The following is a 23,918-nucleotide window of genomic DNA, read 5'->3' on the forward strand; positions in this document are numbered from 1 at the left end:
AATAACCACCTTTCTGTTGATATAAATAACTTTAGGTATGTAACTTTATCTAAATGAATATTTACAGACTGATATACAGTCGTCTGATTATAGAGACAAAACGTAATTGTATCGTGATACAGCCCAGGGTGGATGTGGAAAACCGTGACTGTTTCAGGAGTCAACCAAGTACAAAACCCCAGAAGTACAAATATATAAAATATGCAAATATGGCGCATTCGGACCGATATAAATGTTCACATAAACCACATTCTTTATGCCATGGTCTGTTGGAGGCAGTGTATGCCGAGACCCACTCAGTTTTATTAAGTTTAGAAAGTTACCTAAATGGCTATAGCGTACATAATGTGCAATACCTGTTTTCACAACAAATCCCTTAATACCCTAAATAGGACAGATATACTTTATAATGTGAAGTATTCTAGGGGGGTACTTACTTTTGTGATCCGGAAACTCGTTTTTTTTAGGAAGGGGGAGGGGGAGAAATAATCGTGCTTAGTCGTTGTATTCATGCATTTTAGTATTGAACGAGCTATGTTGTTTTGTGGTTTTATAGCATCAACGAAAACCACACCAGTTTATACACAACTAGTATTTCATGATATATATTAGACAGAGCACGAGAATGCAGTTTAAAAAAAATGGTTGCTTGTTATAATTACTAGATAAAATTTCAGATTATAATGACTATTTCAGCATTGTTAATATAGTCAATATATATCAACGCAGCAGCACTAATTTGATAAAAGTACCGCAACACAAGGAGACAAAATGACAGTTTTACAAGCCATAATCATTCGAAATCGACATTGATCGATACAAATTGGTTACATAGCAAAGACAAATTAACCTTAAATGCTAACACAACCTAAGAAAATCACCATGAACCGACATTAGATAGATGGTACTGCACACAGGGATATTGTCATTTACAAGTATTTCGTGAACGATTTGAATATAGGAAAAATGGAAAATAGATCACCGCGGAAAAGATAAAATTACAAGTACACTGTACACAGAGCGTTTTACCTGTAAATTGTGAAGTTGAAAAGGCGTGGAAAAAGTATTGGGTATAAAGACGCCAAATTAAATCGGCGCGAAATAAGTTTATTAACAGTAATAAATATCCATTCGCACAGCTCAATGATGAGCTTTATAGTTAATGCGATAGATATGTTGGATATCACAAAAAATTCATTTCTTCAATGTCCAAATATGTCGGGGAAATCTTTGACACACTATTCCGCTCTCCATATGTCCCATCAGAAGGATAACAAAGAAATACTTTTCTTTTAGAGTCTGGTATTGAATAGATAAATACAGTAAAAGGTACGTGGCACTATCACCATTGAAAAACTGCACACTTTACAATGGTTAAACGTTCTATTGCTTAAGGTATTAGTTTATTGCATTGTAAAAGTCAGCATTGTATGTATACATGAATATATATAACATGTGTTTATTGGTATGTGGTGTAGGTCAGAGAGAAGAAATGTAAAAGAAAACATTAATTCGTATTGAAATGGAAAAACGTGTGAGCGAATTTTAATGGTGAAATTAAATTATCTATTCACGATCGCTATTCACTACATGGAAATAAAATATCAGATCAGCAGCGTCGATACATCGCACACATGGTTGACCTTGGCAGCACGTTGGTATGCTATATTTCAATTTACTGAAGACAATTTAGCTGCTTGCATAATTACTTTTCGTACCTGATTTACCTGTGTTCTTCTTAATGCCAGCGTCCTGCACCAGTAAGCCTCCACCGTGGTGCTACCCGTCTGTCTGAGCTAGCGACCGGGTCATCCTTATCAACAAGGTATGTATATAAGCACATGTTTAAATTCACGCTGTTAGATGTTTGCCAGCTGTTCAATATGGTTTCGGTACCATCGATTTGCTCTGCATTTGGACTGCACGTCCTTATACTGTTCTGTTCTCATTTAGTGGACCCAATATCCGCTGGAGTAGGTAGGTGCTTGATTTAGACATATACATTGTATAACGATATACAAATATGAATATACCTTAATAAGATATTTGTAATTTGAGGAAAATCTTGCTGTTCAGTCACTTTAAAATTATAAATGACATAATTTGTTACGATAGTTTATATACATTTTGATAGTATAGTGTATTAACGATATAGTAGATAATATTCAATTCTTTGCTGAACAACAACACAATTACTTCTTTAATGCTGTTTTAGTCGGTATAGAAGTGCTGTTCAATCTGACAACGGTTATCTATTTAATGTTTATAACGTTCAACTGAAAATATTCTTGAATTTCAATCCTTCCACATAAATTACGTTTGGAATAATATGATTCCGATAGATTATTAAAAAAAACCAACAATTGATAAATAATATCATAACTATCAACTGTTATTATACTAGACTCAGAAATACGAAAACATCTTCACATTTCATTTGGGCGTATATTGTAGTTAAATACAGTTTGGTCTAATAAGTTCATTTGAAATCCTATCCATGTTCTATATCAGACAATTAACGCATCCATCAATGGAAGTCTTGACAACATGTCGGTGATTAGGTGATCTGCAAATAGACTGCCTATTGACTGCATGGTATTTTGTCAAGCGCTTTGTTGTTTACATTGTTGTGGGAAGGCTATAAATGCATGCTGAATAGTTAGGTTACGTACCTAATGTTATTTTAATGCCCGTATTGCATCTTTAAATTATTTCGCTTACGTAATATTCGATGATAATGTTTTATAATGCTCCCGCATGCGTGAATTTCCAGCTACAGGTGATTTCTCTGCAGTAGATCCATATACAGCTGAAAACTGTTCGTTTATGAATCGCTCGTCTACTGTCCAGCATCATAAGTTAATTTGCATATCACTTTCATACAGCTTAAGTAAGTTGGACACGGACTTTTGATGACGAAAAAACTAAAACGTTTTGGAGAATGTATCGTAAATCAATGTAGTCGGGAAAAATCTCACACTGACTTCTATCAAAACATTAACAATAGGGCCTTAATATACAATACGGGACTGCTTCAATGTTTAACCAGCACATGCCCTATTGTTCTTTTCACGGAATGGTTTGCTGACGATATAGTAGGTCAATAAGCATCGGAACGGAATTTTATTCATTTATTAGGCAATAATCAGAACGGTATATTGTTTATGCATTTACATGTATATTAGGCCAATGATAATCAGAATTAATCAACAATATTTAACGCAGTGGTAGAGGTTGTCAAATTGGTATAGTAGAATGTTATCGTTAAAGTAATTGCGCTATTAATTGCACCATATCACTCTGAGTGAAAAAAAAAATTATCAGAAACAAAAGGGAGGCCGTCCTTAAATTAGCATGGTCTTAAGGACGAAAATATCATATGCTTAACCAATGGTTGATCGGTGACTCTATAAAATATAAGGATAAGAGTTTTTACTATATGTGAATAATATTCAAAGAAGTGGCGGCTATAAAGCGACCTTTTCCCTATTCCTATGACCCCGAGTTCGAGACCTGAATATCAATATATAGTATATCGACCCCTTCGACGACCTGATCATTCCCCTCGTCAAACATGTCTTCAAAATAAAACACTTTATTTGATGACCGAGTACCTTCTTAGTCCATAACCGGTCCAACTTGCCGTAAGTGTGACAATAAAGGCATTCGAACACTCGATAGTAGTGACTTAAATATGCGTATTTGAAGATAAGGTAATTTACAAAAAACTAATGACAAGTATGTCAAGGTGGCCTTGGCATCTCGACCCAGTGAAAGGGCCACATATCGCCTAGTAGGACGACATAAGTGTGTAACTGCTGGTAATACAATGGTCTACTTTTTCTACTTTCGGGTACTATGGTAGCATAGTTCTGTCATCGTGTTATTTTTGGTCGCGTTACGGTAACTCGACTTTGAGGAGATACTTATGTCGATCAATCAAGTTATAAGATGACTTGTTGAAATATCTATGTGAGTAGGAAGAATTATAATATACAGTTAAAGTATGGGGTTGAAGGATATAGCAAGCTTCTGGTTACCCGAGACTTGTCTATTAAATAGGCAAGTTCGAGGGAAACCGGAAACTTAATAAATCACTCAATCCCATCCTTTAACTGTATTAATATATCGATACATACAAAAGCTATGGTTAGACTAAACAAATATATTTCTCTCATACGCTATATTCCTGTCACGTACGGCAATGGTCAGTAGATATTGAGAGAAATCTTATCTTCAAACATACAAATTATTCCGAGATGATAATTGTGACTCCGTGTCCATTTTGTTTTGTTTCTATTCAAACCGCAGGTCAAAAGTTGATTCAGCTATGATTTCTCATTATTTCAAAATTTATACCACTAGGCATAATACTAAATTTATATACATGTATTGTTGGAATTTGGAGACGTTAACCACTTACAGGTAGTCTAAATATATACATAGCAACTGTACGTACATGTACATATAAAAGGTATTGTCCTCTGACCACATTGTATCGACGTGTTCGGTAACAGTTTCCGATCGATACTAACGTCGTCTGAGTATGTCAACGGAGATGGGATAGGAAACAATTCCCGCCCACCTCGAAGAATCTGATTGGATAAACGGAAATCGCAGAGTCCGGGTGTGTGCTAGCTTCCAGGGGTCTGCTAGTTTGAAGAACACACAGCTGAGCGAGGGTTTTGGAAAAACGGAGGGAGCTAGTCAATTTTACCAAATAACCTTTATATCACGTAAATAAAGTAGAGATATATTAACACGGTTTAACGTTCTCTTCGTAAAAATGTAAGTTGACTTTTCAGGATATAAGTCGACTTCACATGATGTAAGTCAACTTTCCAACATTAATAATGAAACAATTCGTGTCATCAATTGACTGATTGACATAGTTTTCTTGACAAGTTACTGTAAAACGCGACCTAACATAATACGAAGGCAGAAAAATGCCACCATAGAGTACAGTCAGATAAGGTTAAAATGCTTGATGCCTTGTGAGTACGGTGAAGCAACAATGACACGATACTCTATTCAATATGTATTGTGGCAGAGTTATAACCCTTTACACTTAACAATGCTATATCCTATATCTAAAACATGCAGCCGATACTGCCTTATAAAATACTTCCAGCTTATAAAACGCTTGCAAATAAAGACCGATGCACTAATAATTGAAAATGAAAAAAATACAATAATTATTATAACAAGTATGGTAATATATAGAGTGCGATTATCGGAGGGCACCTGTTGAATTGGTATCGTGATACCTTTGAAAATTGTATTAGAATGGCTGACGAGATATTTCCCTTCTTAAATGACGACAATGCGCTACAGCGACAGCTTTGGTAGATTCTATGTTGGTTAGTGTGGAAAAAATAATTGGTCTGAAGACTCAATTTCTTCAAAATATATTAACCTAATAAATTATCAATATATTCCAGATAATTGAGATTTAAGCAATATTAAATTGAGTACACAACCTAAAATACTAAACAGAATGTTTCGTTAATGGGGGTGCATTTTAACTTGCAAATTGCGACTTATGCATTTTAACTTGCAAATTGCGACTTACAGCAAAGTGATGAAACATATTTGATTACATGCGTAAGGTCATTAAATGCATCAGCATACGTGGTATTTACGTCGCCTTCCCTACGCAAGTACAATATTGTACGAACGATCAGAAGTGCAGCATTCGAAAGATATTGGAAATCATTGTAATCATTAATTTGTCATCAACAACACGTTCTATGATTGGAGACACATTATAACAAACTCTTTTCAACATTAGATACAGCTATACAGGTACTGAAATATACTTTATACATAGAGGGATCAATCGACCAAATAAACTGATACGTATATAATCACAAAGCCTATTTGGCATTTCTGTGGAAAATCAAGATATTAAATTATAATAATGATGAAACTGTTGTATCATGGGTTTTAAATTTCGAAATTGAATTAGCGAGTCAGTGAATGACTAGAAAAGTATCGACGCATATGCTAGTATGTATTCCTATAAATGCCAAGATTACAGATGCTTAAATACTAAATTGGATGTTTTGTAAAGGGAACTGTTACTCATACAAGTTAACATGTAAACTACTTGAAACAAATTGAACAAATTGAAAGGACCATTTGGTAATCGATAACACATCAATGATACATGCGTAAGGTCATAAAGGGTATCAACATGGGACAGTCTCTATACATGTAAGAATGATAAGGAAATTAGCATTGGAAATATATTGGATTTCTTATCATTACTTCTTCATTTACACTTAGGTGTAAGATGTGAGAAACATTATATCATTCGTAATTTGATTTACCGCCGCTAAATCTTTCCAATATTAGATAAACTAAATTCTGATATAAAATGTACTTTCATTCATGCGTAGAGGCATTTGTAGACCAAGTAAACTAAATACACATGTATTTACACAGGTTTTTTTTTTACTATATCTGAACTTGAAAACATCATATTATAATAATAATGAAATCGTCAAATAATTGATTCAAAAATCGGAATGCTATTTCGATGGCAGTCAATCTCATGACAATGAAGCAATTGTAACATATTGCTTTAGACTTTATATTCATCTTCAATATATTCATCTTCAAATGATTAAACACAGTTACAAAAACATCAAGAATGTGGAGGAAACACGAAAACTAAATCATATTAGTATATTTAAATAACAGTTTAAATAAAGAATAATGAAATAAAATAAAATAAAATACAGATTGGCGGTTGACATTAATATATGTATATGTTTTTAATTGAACTAAGCTGTAAATTCGGTAACAACGGTTACTTCAAAGGGACATCTTTTCAGGCATATTTGAACGAGCTTATTTATTAACATATTGTGTATCAGATAAGTCTACGGAAGTATAAAGTGTTAATGGTATAGCTGCAATAACGTTTTTGTCTCTTATACTACAAACTACAATCTTTAGTAATTTATTGATGAATCATTCAAAGTCATTGACATACACATTTGATGCTCAATAAGCATCAGTTACAACAAACCAGAGTTTATATAAAGACATATTATTTTAGCTACGCAGCAATGACTCAGAAAGGATGTGCTCAATTTATAAAGAGAGGTTAATAACAACAGAAACCATGAAAGTGAATAATGTCATTTATTGGAGTTATGAATAACGACATAGAGTTCAATTTTACTTTTAACACAAGAGTGTAAAGGTTATCTGTTGATATATATATATACATATATATGATTACATAAAAATAACTTTCTACAAAGAAATTCATAACTAGAATGTCATTTTAAGTGACTTCTAACACTGTTAAATATGATTATAGACAACTGTTCGAGCTCTTGGTGTACTTTTTACTGCATAGTAGGCATAAACAGCACTTCTGCTGACAATAATACCAAAATAATGCTGATGTCCTTAAAGATGCTCTACCGCCGACAGACCATAAACGATGTTCATCATTTGAAAAATAATTTGTGTTTAATCGTGTATTTATATGTCTAATTAACACAAAAAGTAAAATGAAATAATTTATTTTGCTTTTGGTACATGTGCAATCAGTACTTCATTCCATATATGACATAGTGCCACGGAATCTTTTTTTTTAATATTTTTATCTTGAAGTAAAATTAGAAGCTCAAACTTTTCAAAGGTAGTGATACTGTAAAGTAACTAAATCGTCTGCTCCTGTTTTTGATAGAGAAAAAATACCATTCGTCAGCGGTGGAGCATCTTTAAAATTTAAGACGATAAAATTGAATTTTTATTCATCAGTATAAAATTTACGGCATATATAGTTTTAAAACACAGTGTGGCTGAAATCGACAGGATATGGTAATTAGCCGATTACGTGTTTGTTTACCAACACCATGCGAGACATCTAACCGCCGTTTACGACATTACGTATCAGACACCATCTTAACAAGATGTCGATACAGGTATGTCCATTGAGGGTTAGGTGTATTTAACTAGAATACTTCCTCTATTGTGTACCGTGTTAGTGTCATAGCATGCGAGGCATTTATTACGATGTTGCACTTTCATTTAACAGTACATTGTACAAACAATAATTGTTTTTCTTACTGTTTTAAATTTATCTTTTCTGTTATGTTACCTTTATTTTAAAATGTACTGCAAAGATAACAGAAATATTTGATTTTACTATTTTCATAAAACAGTCGTTGTACTTTATAAACAAAACTCTAGTATATTAAGATTAGACATCCTCTTTAGCTGTTTTTAGATATATAACAATTGAAAGAGGCAATCGTGAAATGTTATTCCCATAAAATTTAGAGAAAAAAATCAAATATTGTTGCTACTAACACGAGCATGATGTGTAAATCTATCTAAATTTGATGTCATACGTGACTGTAATTGACGGCGCCAAATAGACCTTGTAGTAATAACGTTAATGGCGTCAGTAGACATGCTTACACATACCGTTACTAAAGATTGCCTCCCCTGAAAAACATGGGTTAGGTCAGTGCCGTGTACAACGATACTTAAGATACAATTAATCGGCATCTATTATTCTTTCATTTACTCTCATAATGCATAAGATAAACTACTTTCCATGCTAAACAACAAACGAATGCGCTGATTCACTACACGGTAGTGACTACATACCAGTTATTAAAGTAGTATCTGTTTGACGTAAATGTTATCTTTGTGTGGTGCAGGTCACCTCGGCACACGTCTACTTATCCTTCTGGGTCACTAGATTAGACAAGCCGCTCAATCATCATTTTGTTAAGAAAATACAACTCTTTGTTTGTTTGTTTAGTTTTACGTCCTATTAACAGCCAGGGTCATGTAACGACGTGCCAGGTTTGTTGGTGGAGGAAAGCCGGAGTACCCGGAGAAAAACCACCGGTCAGCGGTCATTACCTGGCAAGTGCCCCACATGGGATTCGAACCGGCATCCCAGAGGTGGAGGGCTTGTGGTAATATGTCGGGACATCTTAACCACTCGGCCACCGCGGCCCCTAAAAAAATACATTTCAATATGTTTTGTAATACCATTGACTAGGTAACGATGAAATTCTCAGCAATATAGGAAGACATTGAAATTTTGCAATTTTTTTTCCTTTACGCCAATGATGCAGGTTATTACCTTTTTTGATCAAAGTGCAACAATCACCAAGCATTGAACCATAAACAACAGTAGAATTGTCTGGCAATTACATGAACAAAAGGTATATAATTTAGCGAATTGAATATAATACACGTGGAATCTCCTGCGGATACTGAATAGTTTATCTTAAATATTAGACATATATATTCTGTTTTATCCTCTGTATGTCCATGTCACAGGGACTTGTAACGCAACGTAGGTTGTGAGAAGTCTGTTGTGTATACATGTGTACTGGGCCTATATACTATATAAAAGGACAAGGGAACCAACGGCTCGCTTGGAAGAGGTACACCTGCCTTTACAAAAGTCGCCGGTATTCCGTCAAACATGGATAAATATGTATATATTTAATACCAATACGCTCTTAAATAAATTTTCGACATGGAAAATACAACTTCAATCACGATATAATATATTAACATACCTTTATTTCACTATGAACGTGGAAAATGCGGTCAGATTTCCTCACTGTCGTTTTGCTTGTCCACTGAAATCTAGGTTAAACACGTTTGAGTGGATATTGTGTACCCCATACCCGGACCCGAACTGGAAACCCCATATACACATGTACAGTGCCTGTATACTAACAGCTACAATATTAATGTCGTAACGGTAAAGTAAAACATTAGAGTCTCGACTTATGATAGATTCGTCAATTAATGATACGTGTATTTCAAATAAAGGTACTTCTAAGAACCGTAACCATGAAACTTAATTTATACAGAGTATGGGTACAGAATTTCAGTGCAGTATCGGGTAAGGGCGGGTACACTAAAAAGGTACCCATCATCAATTACAATATGGCGGATTATACGAACAAGAGTCGAGTGCTGGATAAAAAAAAAGTGTGATTCCTCGCTTAGTTGTTGAATTGGATTAATGAAAGCGTTATCGGAGATAGCCTATTTGTATATGCAATGGCAAATATCACCAGAAAGTGAAATTAATGCATACAAAATTTGTTACAAGGGAATATGAGTGCCTTTGACCTAGATTTCACTGGACAGGCATAACGACAGTGAGGAAATCTGACTGCATTTTCCGCGTTCATAGTGAAATAAAGGTATGTTAATATATTATTTCGTGTCTGAAGTTGTGCTTACCGTATCGAAAATTTATTTAATGATATATTAGTATTAAATATATACATATTTATCCATGTTTGACGGAATACCGGCGACTTTTGTAGAGGCAGGTGTACCTCTTCCAAGCGAGCCGTTGGTTCCCTTGTCCTTTTATATAGCATATAGGCCTAGTACACATGTATACACAACAGACTTTCTCACAACCTACGTTTCAAGTCCCTGTGGTCCATGTGTTTTCGCCACTTATTCCAGCTTCCATATCCTTAGATAGCCTCAAACATAAAACTTTAACAAACTACCCCATCCAAAAGGACTTGTTTACGAATATTTGTTTTTATTATACTATCGACGCAATATCACAATAAGAAAATATAGTGTTTCCACCACTTTGTCTAAATAAGTTAATACAGATTGAACATGACTCAATTTAGTAGATATTTAGCCATGTGTTATCACTGTGGCCGGCTGTAATGTATTCCACCACCGACAGGTGGAGCTAATGTAGCGTGGAAGTGAATGGGCATTGTGTCGTTTTATGGTAAATGTTCCTGTTAGATAGCTCTCGTGGAAACTTTTATACAGTTGTGATCAAACACCATGAATGTTAGGTATTGGTACAAAGAATTATAGAAAGGTCAGGTTCTACTAGTGTCCATTAGGTTCGAGAGGTCAATGTTTCCTTGTGCAATTATTACCCCATAAAAATGCTACTACAATTTTTTGGATACACATGCTATCCATTTAGTTGGAGAAAGTGATCTGTATTGTTTTTATGAAGGGCCATGGTGACTGAGTTGTTTTGATGTCCAGACGAGGATATGAGTTATTTCCACCTCTGAGTTTCACGTCCGAATCACATGTGCCAGGTACCGACCAAAGCTGGATATGGTTAGTGTTTTTTCCTGGGTACTTCAGCGTTCCTTCACTAAAAAACCTGACGCTTTCTTACATAACCTGGCTGTTCATAGGACGTGAAACAATCAAAACCAATACAACATATGTTTTGTTTGTCTTCTCTTTTAAGGTTACTTATTCGACGATCCGTTTTATCTGTTGCCCATATGTACATCTGTAACAGCGGTCGTAAGAGCACTGAGCGCTGTCACGCACCAATGATTTCACTCAGCAGTTATATCACGTTATCACATACATTTTATGTTATGGCGAATATACCGTAAACAGCGTATCTTATGATTTCAATTGATTATCAAAACATAATGTCTTGTTCAGATTATAATTTCATTAAATGGAAAGTTCTCCATCCGCGGAGTTAAAAGTGACACAACGTGCTATGGACAGCTAAGGTCATTATGACATTATCATGTGTATGCGACACGCATGTTTGTGGAGATATAATAAGCTTGTTATGAATCAGGATTATCGTTACTTTATTGTCTTCTTGATACGAGACAGAGAAAACGCTTTTGTATTCAAAGCGCTATCGTAATGAAAACTACTTGTTACGATATATAGACCAGCTACGTACAATGTACGGACACGTCGCCGCACAACCGTTACGCAGAGCACCAGCTACATGTACGTCTTCAGCCCTTTATAACAAAATTTGCCGTACGTCTGTTGAGCGCGGGACGAATGGTTACCATGATGACCTAGGCGGTGGCAACGGAAACATTATCATGATATAATTCATTTATTTTTTAGAAATTACAAATGTCACATTATAATGCATGTTGAAATGTCGAATATTCTGTATATTGTAGGAATGCTAAGTGCACGAAATTAACTCGTAACAGAACTTGTACTTTTAGCTCGAATGATTATCTACCGAAAAGATGTGACGATGAATCATGTCTGAACTTATTTTTGAGAAAGTAATGACCATATTGCTTTAACTTTTGTTTGAAGAAAATGGTGTTGCATATATATAAGTTATATAGACACACCAACTATGGTGTATGTATATACTCTTAGCTATACTTTAGAAAACGAGAAGTCTTATTGTTACAATGAACAAAGATGTACTGTTATAAATCTGCATTTCTATATGATACAAATGAAATAAATATTCACAGATAAAATTGTAGATTAACTAAATTTTTTACATAGCAATAAACGCAAGTATTGCTCTGAATGTATATTGACGTATGCCTGTAGTGCTTCATGTGATAAAATCAAACTTGTCTAATGAATAACGAGTACACTTAACACGTTCCATCCTATACAGATCCCTGTAGCTATAGGAAGTTTGAATTAGAGCAAATTACATATTGTTAGAGGATAGTCAGGCGCGCTCACTTAAGGCTAAAGTATTAAACGATACACGGCGATTTCACATGCCGCTGTCTGCATCATTAAGCTATTGTACGTGGTGTGTTAGACAATTGTTTAAATCGGATCATTCTGTTTCAATGGGACGCTACCACATTAATGTCTACATAATGACTTTCACATTTGTTGTAATTGTTTTACTGCCAACTGTTCATGCCTCAGTCATAGGTAAGTGTTTTTTCTTGATTGAAAAAAAAATCTGATATATTATAATTTGCTTTACAAAATTCCTTAGGTTCAACATCGACAACGCAATCAGTGTTTTGCTTTTGATTTTTTTCATTTACATTCTATGACAAACGGATATTCACTTTTTTACATTTAGCTATCAACGGACTTCACTTACGTATGTTTAACTGTATATATACCATATGGTTATATATTTTAATTGTAAGTTATTATGAAAATGTGTTGATTACAGGAAGTTCGAACGGAAAATGACTCTAAGGAAGACAATACCCATTATATAGGAGAAAGTATGAGTATATACAGTAAAGACTGCATATGATACTAGCAATGTTACTGGTCCCTAATTCTGAATTATTTCTTTCTCCATAAGGCATCGCATATAAATCAAAAATCTTTTTCATTTAAGAGATATTTGACATTCTGTATTTGCATATTACATTGTTATCTTTTCTTGCAGGAAGGTATTGATTGTGACGTCATGTGTTTGCGATTGTAAAGTCATACCTAGAAAACGACGAAAATTTCGCTCACGAAATAATGACGTCACAATGAAAACCCGAACACAAGGGAGGTAAATATGTAATATCCAAAGACGGAATACATGTAGCTCTATCTGAAAACGACGAGATTAACAGTAAAACAACATACGCTTCAAAGCTTCATAGATGTTTACGTCAGCAATGAAACCAAGTCAAAATAAACATGTTTTCAGAGACCCACCCAATTTTGATATAGAAGTTCTGGCATTGATAAAATATTATGTAATGTAATTTAATTACTGATAAGATGTTCCGATCAAAACACATGAGTCATATTAATTCGTTTTTAGCTTAAATATTATAACGCGCGAAATGTAGACAAAAATTCCATTTAGATATCAATTAATACTATCAGTATACTTTTCTGTTACTTACGGTGGACGGTGTCATTAAAGAGCAGAATCTTCGATTACATTAGATGTCATATAACTTCAAAAATTAAAGTTTAAACTGATACATTGCTAGGTTGGTTACTTCTGATTGATATAATACGTATATACCGCATCCTCAAAAAACATAGACATCTACACAACTCAATATTGGACACATGTGAGGCCGTCCATAAATAACTATGGATGTTAATAGGACTTTGATATAATATATCTGACCACACCTATATCCACCTAGTCCAGTCATTATTCCAAGTTTCAAGTATAATGCAATAAGGAGTTCATACCGAACAGTGTCTTTAAAGGTATGCTCACATTTAGTTGCATAAGAGATCCCGTTATCGCAAGAAGACTCGTAGTGACAAAAGCCCAGTCATTTTTGATATAATTTATAGTTTAATATATTTACGTGGAAATATTGTCGCTATATTTTTGGTGAACTCTATCTGGGCCCAGGAACTGAAATATTATTTGCAAAAAAATAAGAGGAACGAAAACCAAGATAACCAGTACGACATATTACTGTTATTATATAGAATATTTTATAGTCATTTATTTCCCAAAAAGGGAATCATGATGTGTTTTTCTTCATTCTAACGTACAACTATGGTATATGAGATGACGTCTAAAAGGCGGTTGATAAATAAAACACGCTAAGGGAAAATAATACATAGATAAGACAGGTTCAATTTATATCTCTTCTTTCCCGTATCCGCATAAAATATCAGAACACCAATAAGAGATACAATCTAATACGCAGTGGATCCAAGGTAACTTATACGTTTTTGAATTATGGTATTTTATGGGTAAAAAATCGGTACCATATCACCGTATATCCGGTTATTTTCCTGTGGCTGATATTTTCGCAAATACTCGAGACATTGGATAGGTTGCGAAAAATGAAATGGATTTATATTTTACCCCGATAGCAGTATTTGTTTAGCGATTTCATGTGATAATTTACGTTTAAAATGTTTTTCTGTACTTGTACCTTTCACATGTTATCGCGAATTATATCCCCTCGAATCCGAATCACCATACGCGGAAATCAGTTATATCAGTGTACAGTAAATGTTTAATTTTTAATTTTATAAACTCCATCCAGTCTCAATGATCAAGTAGCATGTCGGTAATGTACAATAAATACACAAGGTCCGGTTATAAGATAGATTGTGACATCGTAGTGCGTCCTGCACAGCTAGTTACATTAATAGCAAATTAGAAAATATTTACAGGGCCGTCAAACGATAATGGTTTTCGGTATTGCATTAACTAAACATGTTACGTAAGACTTGAATACCATACTGTGAGGATGTCAATAAAAGTGACATTTTTTGGCAGACACATCCTTGTTGTGACAGAGAACATTCGAAGGAATAAATTGCAATGCAATCCTTTGATTCAATATTCATGTGATGTGGACATATATGTATTGAATTTCTTTTTGTTTATCCTATCGCGACAACAGGACCCAGTCGTAAATATTTCCTCAATCACTTACATAATGTTAAAAATATGAATATCAGATTAGGTTTTAACTTTGTCGCTTAAAAAAAGTTTTATTCTCAAAATTCAACCTTTGAGATTGGAGTCCTTTCGATTTTCATTCCTAAAAAATGAAATCTGTCTTTCGAGTCTTAAGATAGTTAGTTTTTAGTTCTTATGTACAGTGAGATTACCTTAAATCTAGTTCTCTTTCTGTACTTATATAACGATCAACTGGTCTTTATTATACTTTATGATATAACGATCATTTGATCAGAACTACATTGATGTAATTATCATCTAATTTTGATTGTACTTCTTAAATTGTTAAAGCATATTCACGCTAAGCTTTATTCTTGTTTTAGTATAACAACTCTCAATGGTAGAGACAACATTTATGTTAAGCAACGGTTTTATTAACCAGAACGAAAAAAGGTATACTAAGAAACAGGAACGAAGCGTCTCTAATTAGATTAGATAAGTTTACACATGAAATTGTGTGTGAATAGCCATGGCCTAATTCATTTAGACAACTTTAACGATAGAAGTTGATTACGATTTTGGCCTATTAGTGATTGGTCTATTGTTGTGAATAGAAAACACAGTAGTCGATTTTCTTCCCCTAGGCCATTCCATACACAGGTACAACATTTGCAATTCATGGTCGTGATAGCGATAAAACACAAGTATGGTGCAGCTAATCACACCTTCAGGGACGTACAAACGTGTGAAAGTGAGGTGTGGGTGTTATTTAAGTAATGATTTATTTTACTTACAATTAAATCCACCATACAAAAATGAAACACGACAGCCATGCCAAAGTATTTTAGATAATATAGTTATCTTGTAAATTAAACATTTCCCCTTTTTATCCAAACAGGTTGACATGTCAGTATTAATGCGCATTACACGAGCACTCTAGCTAAGGTCTATATCGGCGGATAACCCGCGTCAAACCTTTTAGTTATCTGGAATTTATTTCTGATCACTAAATTATAGAAAATGCCATGTGTTGCTTCCCACAAGATGTAGTGTAGGTAATATACATGTAATTATTAATTTTATAAAATGTTTATGAGCTTGTACTATTGATATCTTTAGATCTAGCCCTGTGTCATTGCGCTTCATATATGTGCAGTTAAAAAGCTTGTAATGTCAGTCCTCGCGCTCTTAACTTTGTAATTTACTGTCTGGTTAACAGATTACTAGAGTTGTTTCATTTATAGTGAAAAACCGTTTCTTTGTTGTTTGAGTTTTTGTTTTATATTTTTGCCCCATTAAGTGCAAGGTTAAGGAAGTGGAGCAATGCCTTTATAGATATTGAGCTATGTATGCGACTTTTTATAAACTCTCAGTGACTTCATACTAAATATTAATGATATAGATAACGAAGGTATTTATTGTGATTTTTTTGTCCACACAATCGATTAAATGTAATTTAATGTAGATTGATTTTAGGCTCTGTACACTATATACATTCTAGCTACATGGTTAAAGAAATTTGGGAAAGGTGGTAAAAGTTATTGTGGTAAAAGTTATTTCAGGTTTGATATGTATCTCTTTAAATTATGATGAACATATATGAAGATATTAATTTCAAGATATTATTTCTATAGTTTGCCAAACATCTGCACATCAGACAACGAACTGAAAACTAAAAATCATCAATTTGATCTGATTGTTTTACAAGCTGTATTATAAAACAATATATTTCTTTAAATATTTTAAGTTCACCTGTCCCAAAGGCATATGCTATGGCAGTAGTCGGTCGTCTTTTCGTTCTCACGTCAACATTACCTTCAAAACCGCTATTAGTCACGAATCTGATAGCCAGGGACAAGCCGAATAGGGACCAGAGGAACGGGTTTGATAAGTCAATTACTAAGGATTTTCTTCTTAATGAATATGGCAGGATTCGGTTTATCACTTTCTAGAACATTTTTGATTACAACTGAATGTAAAATTGAATCAATAATGTATCACCCCAGGACTGAGAATTCCGAGAAATAAGGCAAACCAAGATGTTCTGAAACATATTTCTTCTACCGCCGGAATAAAAATACATTTGATATTGCTGACTTTGCCTTAACATGTCACAGTAGGAATAACGCCCATCCGAGTCTCTATTTTAACATATTAAGACATTAGCATTGTGTTATTGTTTGTCAATGTTACATCTGGTATGCAAACGAACCAAACTGCTGTTAGTTTGATAACAAATTAAAGATTGTATACCAACATATTTTATTTCAACACGTAACATGTAAAACTAGGTAAGAACATCTAAAACGAAAACTTGGTGAGGTTATACCTGAAGGATGTCACTGAAAATTGCAATGTAAATTCAATAAAGTTGATATACTAAATTGCATTGACTCAAACAAAAAAAGGGGTGAAGTTGAGTGGGAAATGAGATTTTGAATTTAGTTTTTTTCTCTTTTTGGCTTCTATCTTCGAAAGCCTATTACGGATTATTAATTTGATTCGAGGATACATATAAGAAATGCATGATTACTAGATATGGAGGATGATAAAACAGATCCAATGTCATCAAAAACAAATAAAGCATTTACCAAAACTATTTCAAACTATCCCATATATAAGTAACCCATGCGTCCTTCATAACTCTTCTAGTTTGAAATGAAGCCTCCGTTTAACCTGTACATTGTACACACCCGTTTTGGTGTGATATGGTCATGATAAGTATATAGCCTCTAGGGTACATGCTACTATTGTCTGGGTCATCTCCATAATCAGTTGGTTCGTCACGTACGCCAAAGTGTGTCATTCAAGATTAAATCTCTAGAAACGGCTGTTACACAGAGGGAGATATTTTTCTGACAGAAACAGATGAAGCTAAGTTATTCAGTCCCACCATACCATTTTGTATGACAAATATTCAATATTCTTTGTTTTCATGATTACTATGGAGTCGTTAATGCAGGATTAAAGGAATGCTGTTATATACCTTATTTGAAGTAATATTTTTTATTTCATTTATTGATGATGGATTACATGTTAAGCCAAATGCTTATCTGTCATATGGTCCTCCTATTAAAAAATCATATTTGTTAGATAAAGCAATAGCACATTACGCTATTTTACAAGCAATCACAAAAAAATCATATATAAATATGTCTGTTTAGGGATACATTGACAAAAAATAGGGTCGGTAGGTCGGAATTGTTTTAAGTGTCTTTCACTCTAAAGTAATTGCTGGAACCAGAGTCTGAGATCGAAATCACAAAATGTATTTTTATTTGTAGAAAAGTGGGAAAAAAATCGGGTCAATGTTAAAAATTACGGTGGGTCGGGTAACGCTAAACAGACAATTTTTTCCGAAGTAATATTGCTATTTTAATTGTTAAAATAATTTACATATTGTTAATTGTTAAGTGAACATGTTTATATATTTCAGTATGTTTGAAACTACATATAATGATGACCATAACTATGATTTGAAGTGGTTTAAACATGTTGACTTCAATTATTTATAATTTTAAGATATACTGTGTCCAAAATATAGGTCAGTAACTTACATGTTACATGTGTAGAAAGAAACACAGAAATACCATAAGCTCTGTTAGAGGTGAAATGAATAAGATGATCCGTACTATTTCGACATGCAGAATGCAGCACCATATGTGTAAGTAAAGATCTAGTTACTAACTGCAACAATTACCCTTGCCACTAGAAGTAATGATTATAATGTTGGAATTTTTGGCATTGATATTAAGAAATGCTTTACCACAAATATAACATTTTGAAACTAACAAAGACAGATAACACTATCGTTATCCCATGCCATGTGTTTTTAGTAGTAGGTATTCTAGCATTGGCAATGATAATTTTCACTTATTTCGTATTTATGACATGCTCGTACTTTATAAACACATTGCTATACAGTCCCTTTGATTCTTTAATTAATGTGACTTTTTTTGATAGAACGGCAGACACCGAAAGGAAACTCTAACTATACAAATAATCTTAGACATTTATATATAAGTATATCTCTGATTTCGGAGTTACAGAGGATAAATGTACTAAACAACACTGGTGTACGAGGTATTTCACCTACAGTGACATGCCCTTCATCAAGATGGCTTTAGTGGAAGATAGGGCTCTATAAATATGTATTTATCTAAATCATAGGTAGAAGGTAATAAAGCCCCGTGGACATATTCGCACCTTATATCTTTTCTACGTCACTGCAGTGATGTCATCAGATTTTACTAGTGTTGCTAACATACCCATAAGGTAAAAAAGGTATCTATGCTGAACACAGCCTTTGACCATATGTAAAATTGACTTTTTGAAACATATTGATTAGGGTTTCGGTATTAAATGATATCTAATACAATAAATATAACTTATATCCTCAAACTCAAAATGATATAGAAACACAAATGTTGAAGTAGGACTACGAGTTCAGCGAAATAAAATACAGCGCGGTTTTTTTACAACGCTATTATTTTTATCCTCAATAGTTAATACCGATACATAATATGCACATGTACAAGGTACATTAACAAAGTTTCATATTCTCAATACTTACTATACTTAATACCGATCAAAAATATACATATTACACGTTGACTAGATATTATTTTAGGTCGGACATCGTTATAAGTGAAGTGTGCAAATAATAACAATGGGAGTAAACTGAACAATTTATCTTTAAATTTCATACATTAATATATATTGAATTATATATGTAGGATAATATTCGTCTCTAATATCAAAATTGTTAGACTTGTTGACAGTCCTTGACGCGTGCAGTAGAACTATTTACATCTCTTACTGAATTTTGAATCGAAAAATTTAGTTAATTTAGATTTAGATTGCAATATAAATTATTTTTATTTGATATTTAATATGATAAATGTAGATATACTTCCAAAATTACGGAAAGCGAGATACTGTTTATTTTTTCGGTTGTCTTTAAAAAGCATTTCCGTAATGACAGCCACCACATATTTTGTCACATGGGAAAAGAAACTATATGTAATAGGATAATTCAACGCCGTAGGTCTGGATGGAGCTCTTTATTCAGTGTACCTTATACCGTATTTTCTACTTTTTATGCACAATAATTTTATTAGATTTGATTTATTGAACTTCATATTAACATCCATATACATTTAAGAACTTATCGGGTCTAGAAAGTGGTCCAGGAGTACCCGGAAACAACACTTATGGTCAGTACCTAAAATTACCCCATATGGATTCAAAATCGCGACAAAAAGGTGGAAAAGACAGAATACTCACTTGCCACTGTGGCTTCATTTTAACATTAAGGCCTAGTATATAATAATATCTATGTACAGCTATATCAGGACCTGTATCACCATTGATGGTAGAAAATAGAAATGGAAAGCTATTTCAGGAAACGAAAGCTAGAGGGGTGTAGATTAGTATCAAACTCAACCCTCCATTGACCCATATATGAACTATTTGCGGGAAAAAGTCAATTGGTCAGTTGTTTCAATCGAGACAATGACATTTTGTACATATACCTAATGTGTAAATATATTATTGTATATTGTAATAATTGTTGAAATTTGTTAAAATTGAGATACAGTTTGTTGTTTCAAATATCTTGTATTAAGAGTCATTAACATTTCCATTGCATCATATTTTGTACAAACATTTCCTTTGATATATCATTTTCGTGTATGGTCGATTATGTTTAAGATGGCGATACATTCGTTTCGCACCAAACCGAGAAAAAATCCCTGGTCAGTTGAAATAAGACATAAAACACATATCTAACATCTTAGATTAGTATTCAATATGACAAATGGCATATTCTCGTATGTTATGTATCTTATATTCTATCATGTAATTATAAAAACCCACCATACTTAATTATATCTTGATAACCATGTCATCAAATCAGGTAAAGTAATAATCAAGTAACTATATAACAGAATAGGTGTTAATATCACAATCTGAAATACATCACATTTATTCACCTAAGTTCTGAAATGTGCTTTGAAAATGATTGTAACTGGTTTCAATCCATCTTTATAGCTATTTTGTTGTATTATAAATACAACAATGCTTTTTAAAGAAGACTATATTTAGATTATATCTATGGCGTGTCCCTTAATGAGGCTCGCGCTTTGTACATATCTGATTAGTATCAGAACCAGAGGGGGTTATGGTTCAGTGAACATTCCGGACGTCGAGATATGGGTAACAAACCAAAATGATAGAATCTGATGATCTAAACAAAACCGAAATAAAAGAGATGACTTGATTTAAAGCCATCATTTCTACCGAAGGTGAGCTTCAGATATGACTACTTCTTCAAGCATGTCAGTGTTTCTGGTTCTGATACTGTGTGTGGTGTCACAAGCGTTAGGATTTGCAAAGAATGGCGTTATTGGTTAGTATCATTCTTTCTTACACTTTTAAAATATTTGTCTGTGTAAAATATTTTAGTTTCTTGCTTTCTTTTCATATTTCACGTATGTCGTTTTTGAGGTAAATGTATTGGTAATGATACAAAACATGACCTTTATTAAATTCATTTAGTATATATCGTTTCTTTTTATCAGTGTCGACACAACCAGAATTACATTTTGATAGTTTGGCTTATTTTGCCGACAAATTAATAAATAATCTAGAATTAAAACATTTTAGGAAAAAAAACTCAAGTTTAAAATAAAAGTTAATTCATTATATGGACGATGTCATGTTACTAATTGTGTATTTACCGTGTTTTTGCCATAAGAAAAAACTTATATTCGTGTCCTATATTAGCCTCTCTGCTAGCTGTTAGCTGCGATGTACCCGCATTGTCTCGATTGCATAATCTAGATCTGTTTAAATAAAATGTTGAGCTTGACGACTTCATATTGATAACTCTGAAATAGTTTGCCTTATTTTGATTCTAGTAAGTCCATTAAGCTACAGATACATAGAGGTTAATGCTAAATGAAGAAAACATCGATATTTTTGTTTCGGAATTTGCGACCGGGTGTGTTGGGATGATCGGTTTCCTTGGCAGCATGTCTCGGTGAAATAATACTATAAGAATATAATGGTACTACTTATCTAAGATGACACCATATAAATATACCGCAGCCTCCAAAACCATACAGGTTTTCACGCTCAAAGCAAATCACATCCATCCATTGGGAATTTTATATCACCATCCGTGCGTATGTTGTTACGACAGTCTATTAGGCTAATATTGAAACAAAAATTATAACGACTTATCCTCTTGTATGAACGACATAGTTAAGGCGTTATTACAATATTACTACAAAATACTAAGTCGTCATAGCGAAAAAAGACCAGTTGATAATACGAGATCCTCAGTAGTTGTAACGATATGATGTTTTCTTGTAATATAACCCTAATTGACACGTAATTTTGCATGTTGATGTAATATAATTGTAGTACCAATACTTTTAATCCACATACAATATGTATATATTTTCATGATTTTTAACGGAAAGACGTATGAATCTTTAGCAAATCCATGTTACTTGGTGACAATGGAATCTGGTCCAGTAAACGGACACATGCTTAAGGGGATGGTCATTCATTGTGACCTTTATCCGCCAGTACAAATCTAATCCAGCTGTGGATTCAATATACCGTGACACAAAACAGAAGGCTAGCATTACAGTCATTAAAAATTCCTTTTTCAAAGTATTCATGGTGACAGGCTTTTTTATATGGTTTTGTCATCTACAAAAATACATTATATAATGTATCCAGGTGGAATGTCGATAGTCTGAGTGAAATGAATACTCCCGTAGGACATTTATGCGTTAAACATAATCATTAATATATCTTGATAAATACATTATATACAAATTTTTAAAGATTCAATTACGATCAATAATATCGACACATATCATATGTGTCCAAGCACTTATATCTTCAGATTGGGTGAACGTTTTCAAATATTTGGAAACAAAGTAAATAAACTTACTTTTGCTGCGACTTAATTCATGTTCTTAACTAACCAACTATGTGCGCGATAAATTCCCGCTTAAACGGGTCATATTGGTCTACTCTCTATCTCTGCTTTAAATATTTTAAGGGAAATTTTTTTTTCGGATTTTCTAATTATCCATGAAATACGCAAAACTACATTAGATTAGGTAAATAGAGACCGACCGATTAGGTATGGCTTCATAACGCAGTAATGTTTTACTTGATACAAGTCTGGAAAAAACATATGCAAGTAAGATAATCTGAAAAAATAATAGATCGGGTATTTCCGGTCCGTTACCCACCGCAAAACCAATTGCGCCGGTCGAGCCGTTGAACTTGGACTATACATGCATGACCTATGGCATCTTCGTCGACAAAGAGTCCTTAATGTCATATGCATATGATAAAAATGTAATACACACTGTGCTATAGTATACTATAGCTATGCCAATTTCGTTTAAAATGGTATTGCCGTTAGTGTGTTAATTGATTGACTGATCAATCATATCCGGGGGATCCACTTACTGAACAGTAGTATGTTTTCGGTGTATTTGGTATAAGATATTACTCTGCAATTGGGTGTCTTGAATTTTGCTGAATTCGTCAAAGGTTGAAAAAATACCGCACGAGTATCTTTAAGAATTTTAGATTCGCATACTACAACCTGTTATGTGAATGACAAATTCCAAAGCTACATAACTGATTCGCGAAGATAAACCAACTGCAAATAATTGACACCCGTAAAATACACTTACTGACTAAAAGTAGATGTTTATAATAAATAATGTGCTTGTTTCTTTTACAGGAAATGAATGGGACTATGGAGGAGATATTGGTAGGT

General features: G+C 33.5%; 1 protein-coding gene across 3 annotated transcripts in view; it reads left to right on the top strand.

Moving 5' to 3' along the window:
• Positions 1-1,850: 1,850 nt before the first annotated feature.
• The window catches only part of LOC138331804 (carbonic anhydrase 2-like), a 28,062-nt gene continuing 5,994 nt past the window's right edge, over positions 1,851-23,918 (top strand). The window contains exons 1-2 of one of the 3 annotated variants that reach the window (XM_069279588.1): positions 1,851-1,977; positions 23,883-23,912. In XM_069279588.1, the coding sequence (XP_069135689.1) occupies positions 1,884-1,977; positions 23,883-23,912 (124 nt within the window). In that variant the 5' untranslated portion in view covers positions 1,851-1,883. Of the gene's footprint in view, positions 1,978-12,442; positions 12,688-21,409; positions 21,513-23,882; positions 23,913-23,918 lie in introns of those variants that run through there. The other 2 variants (XM_069279587.1, XM_069279589.1) reach the window with 2 other exon arrangements.

The sequence above is a fragment of the Argopecten irradians genome, chromosome 9 (assembly GCF_041381155.1).
Source record: "Argopecten irradians isolate NY chromosome 9, Ai_NY, whole genome shotgun sequence".
Taxonomy (NCBI): Eukaryota; Metazoa; Mollusca; class Bivalvia; order Pectinida; family Pectinidae; genus Argopecten; species Argopecten irradians.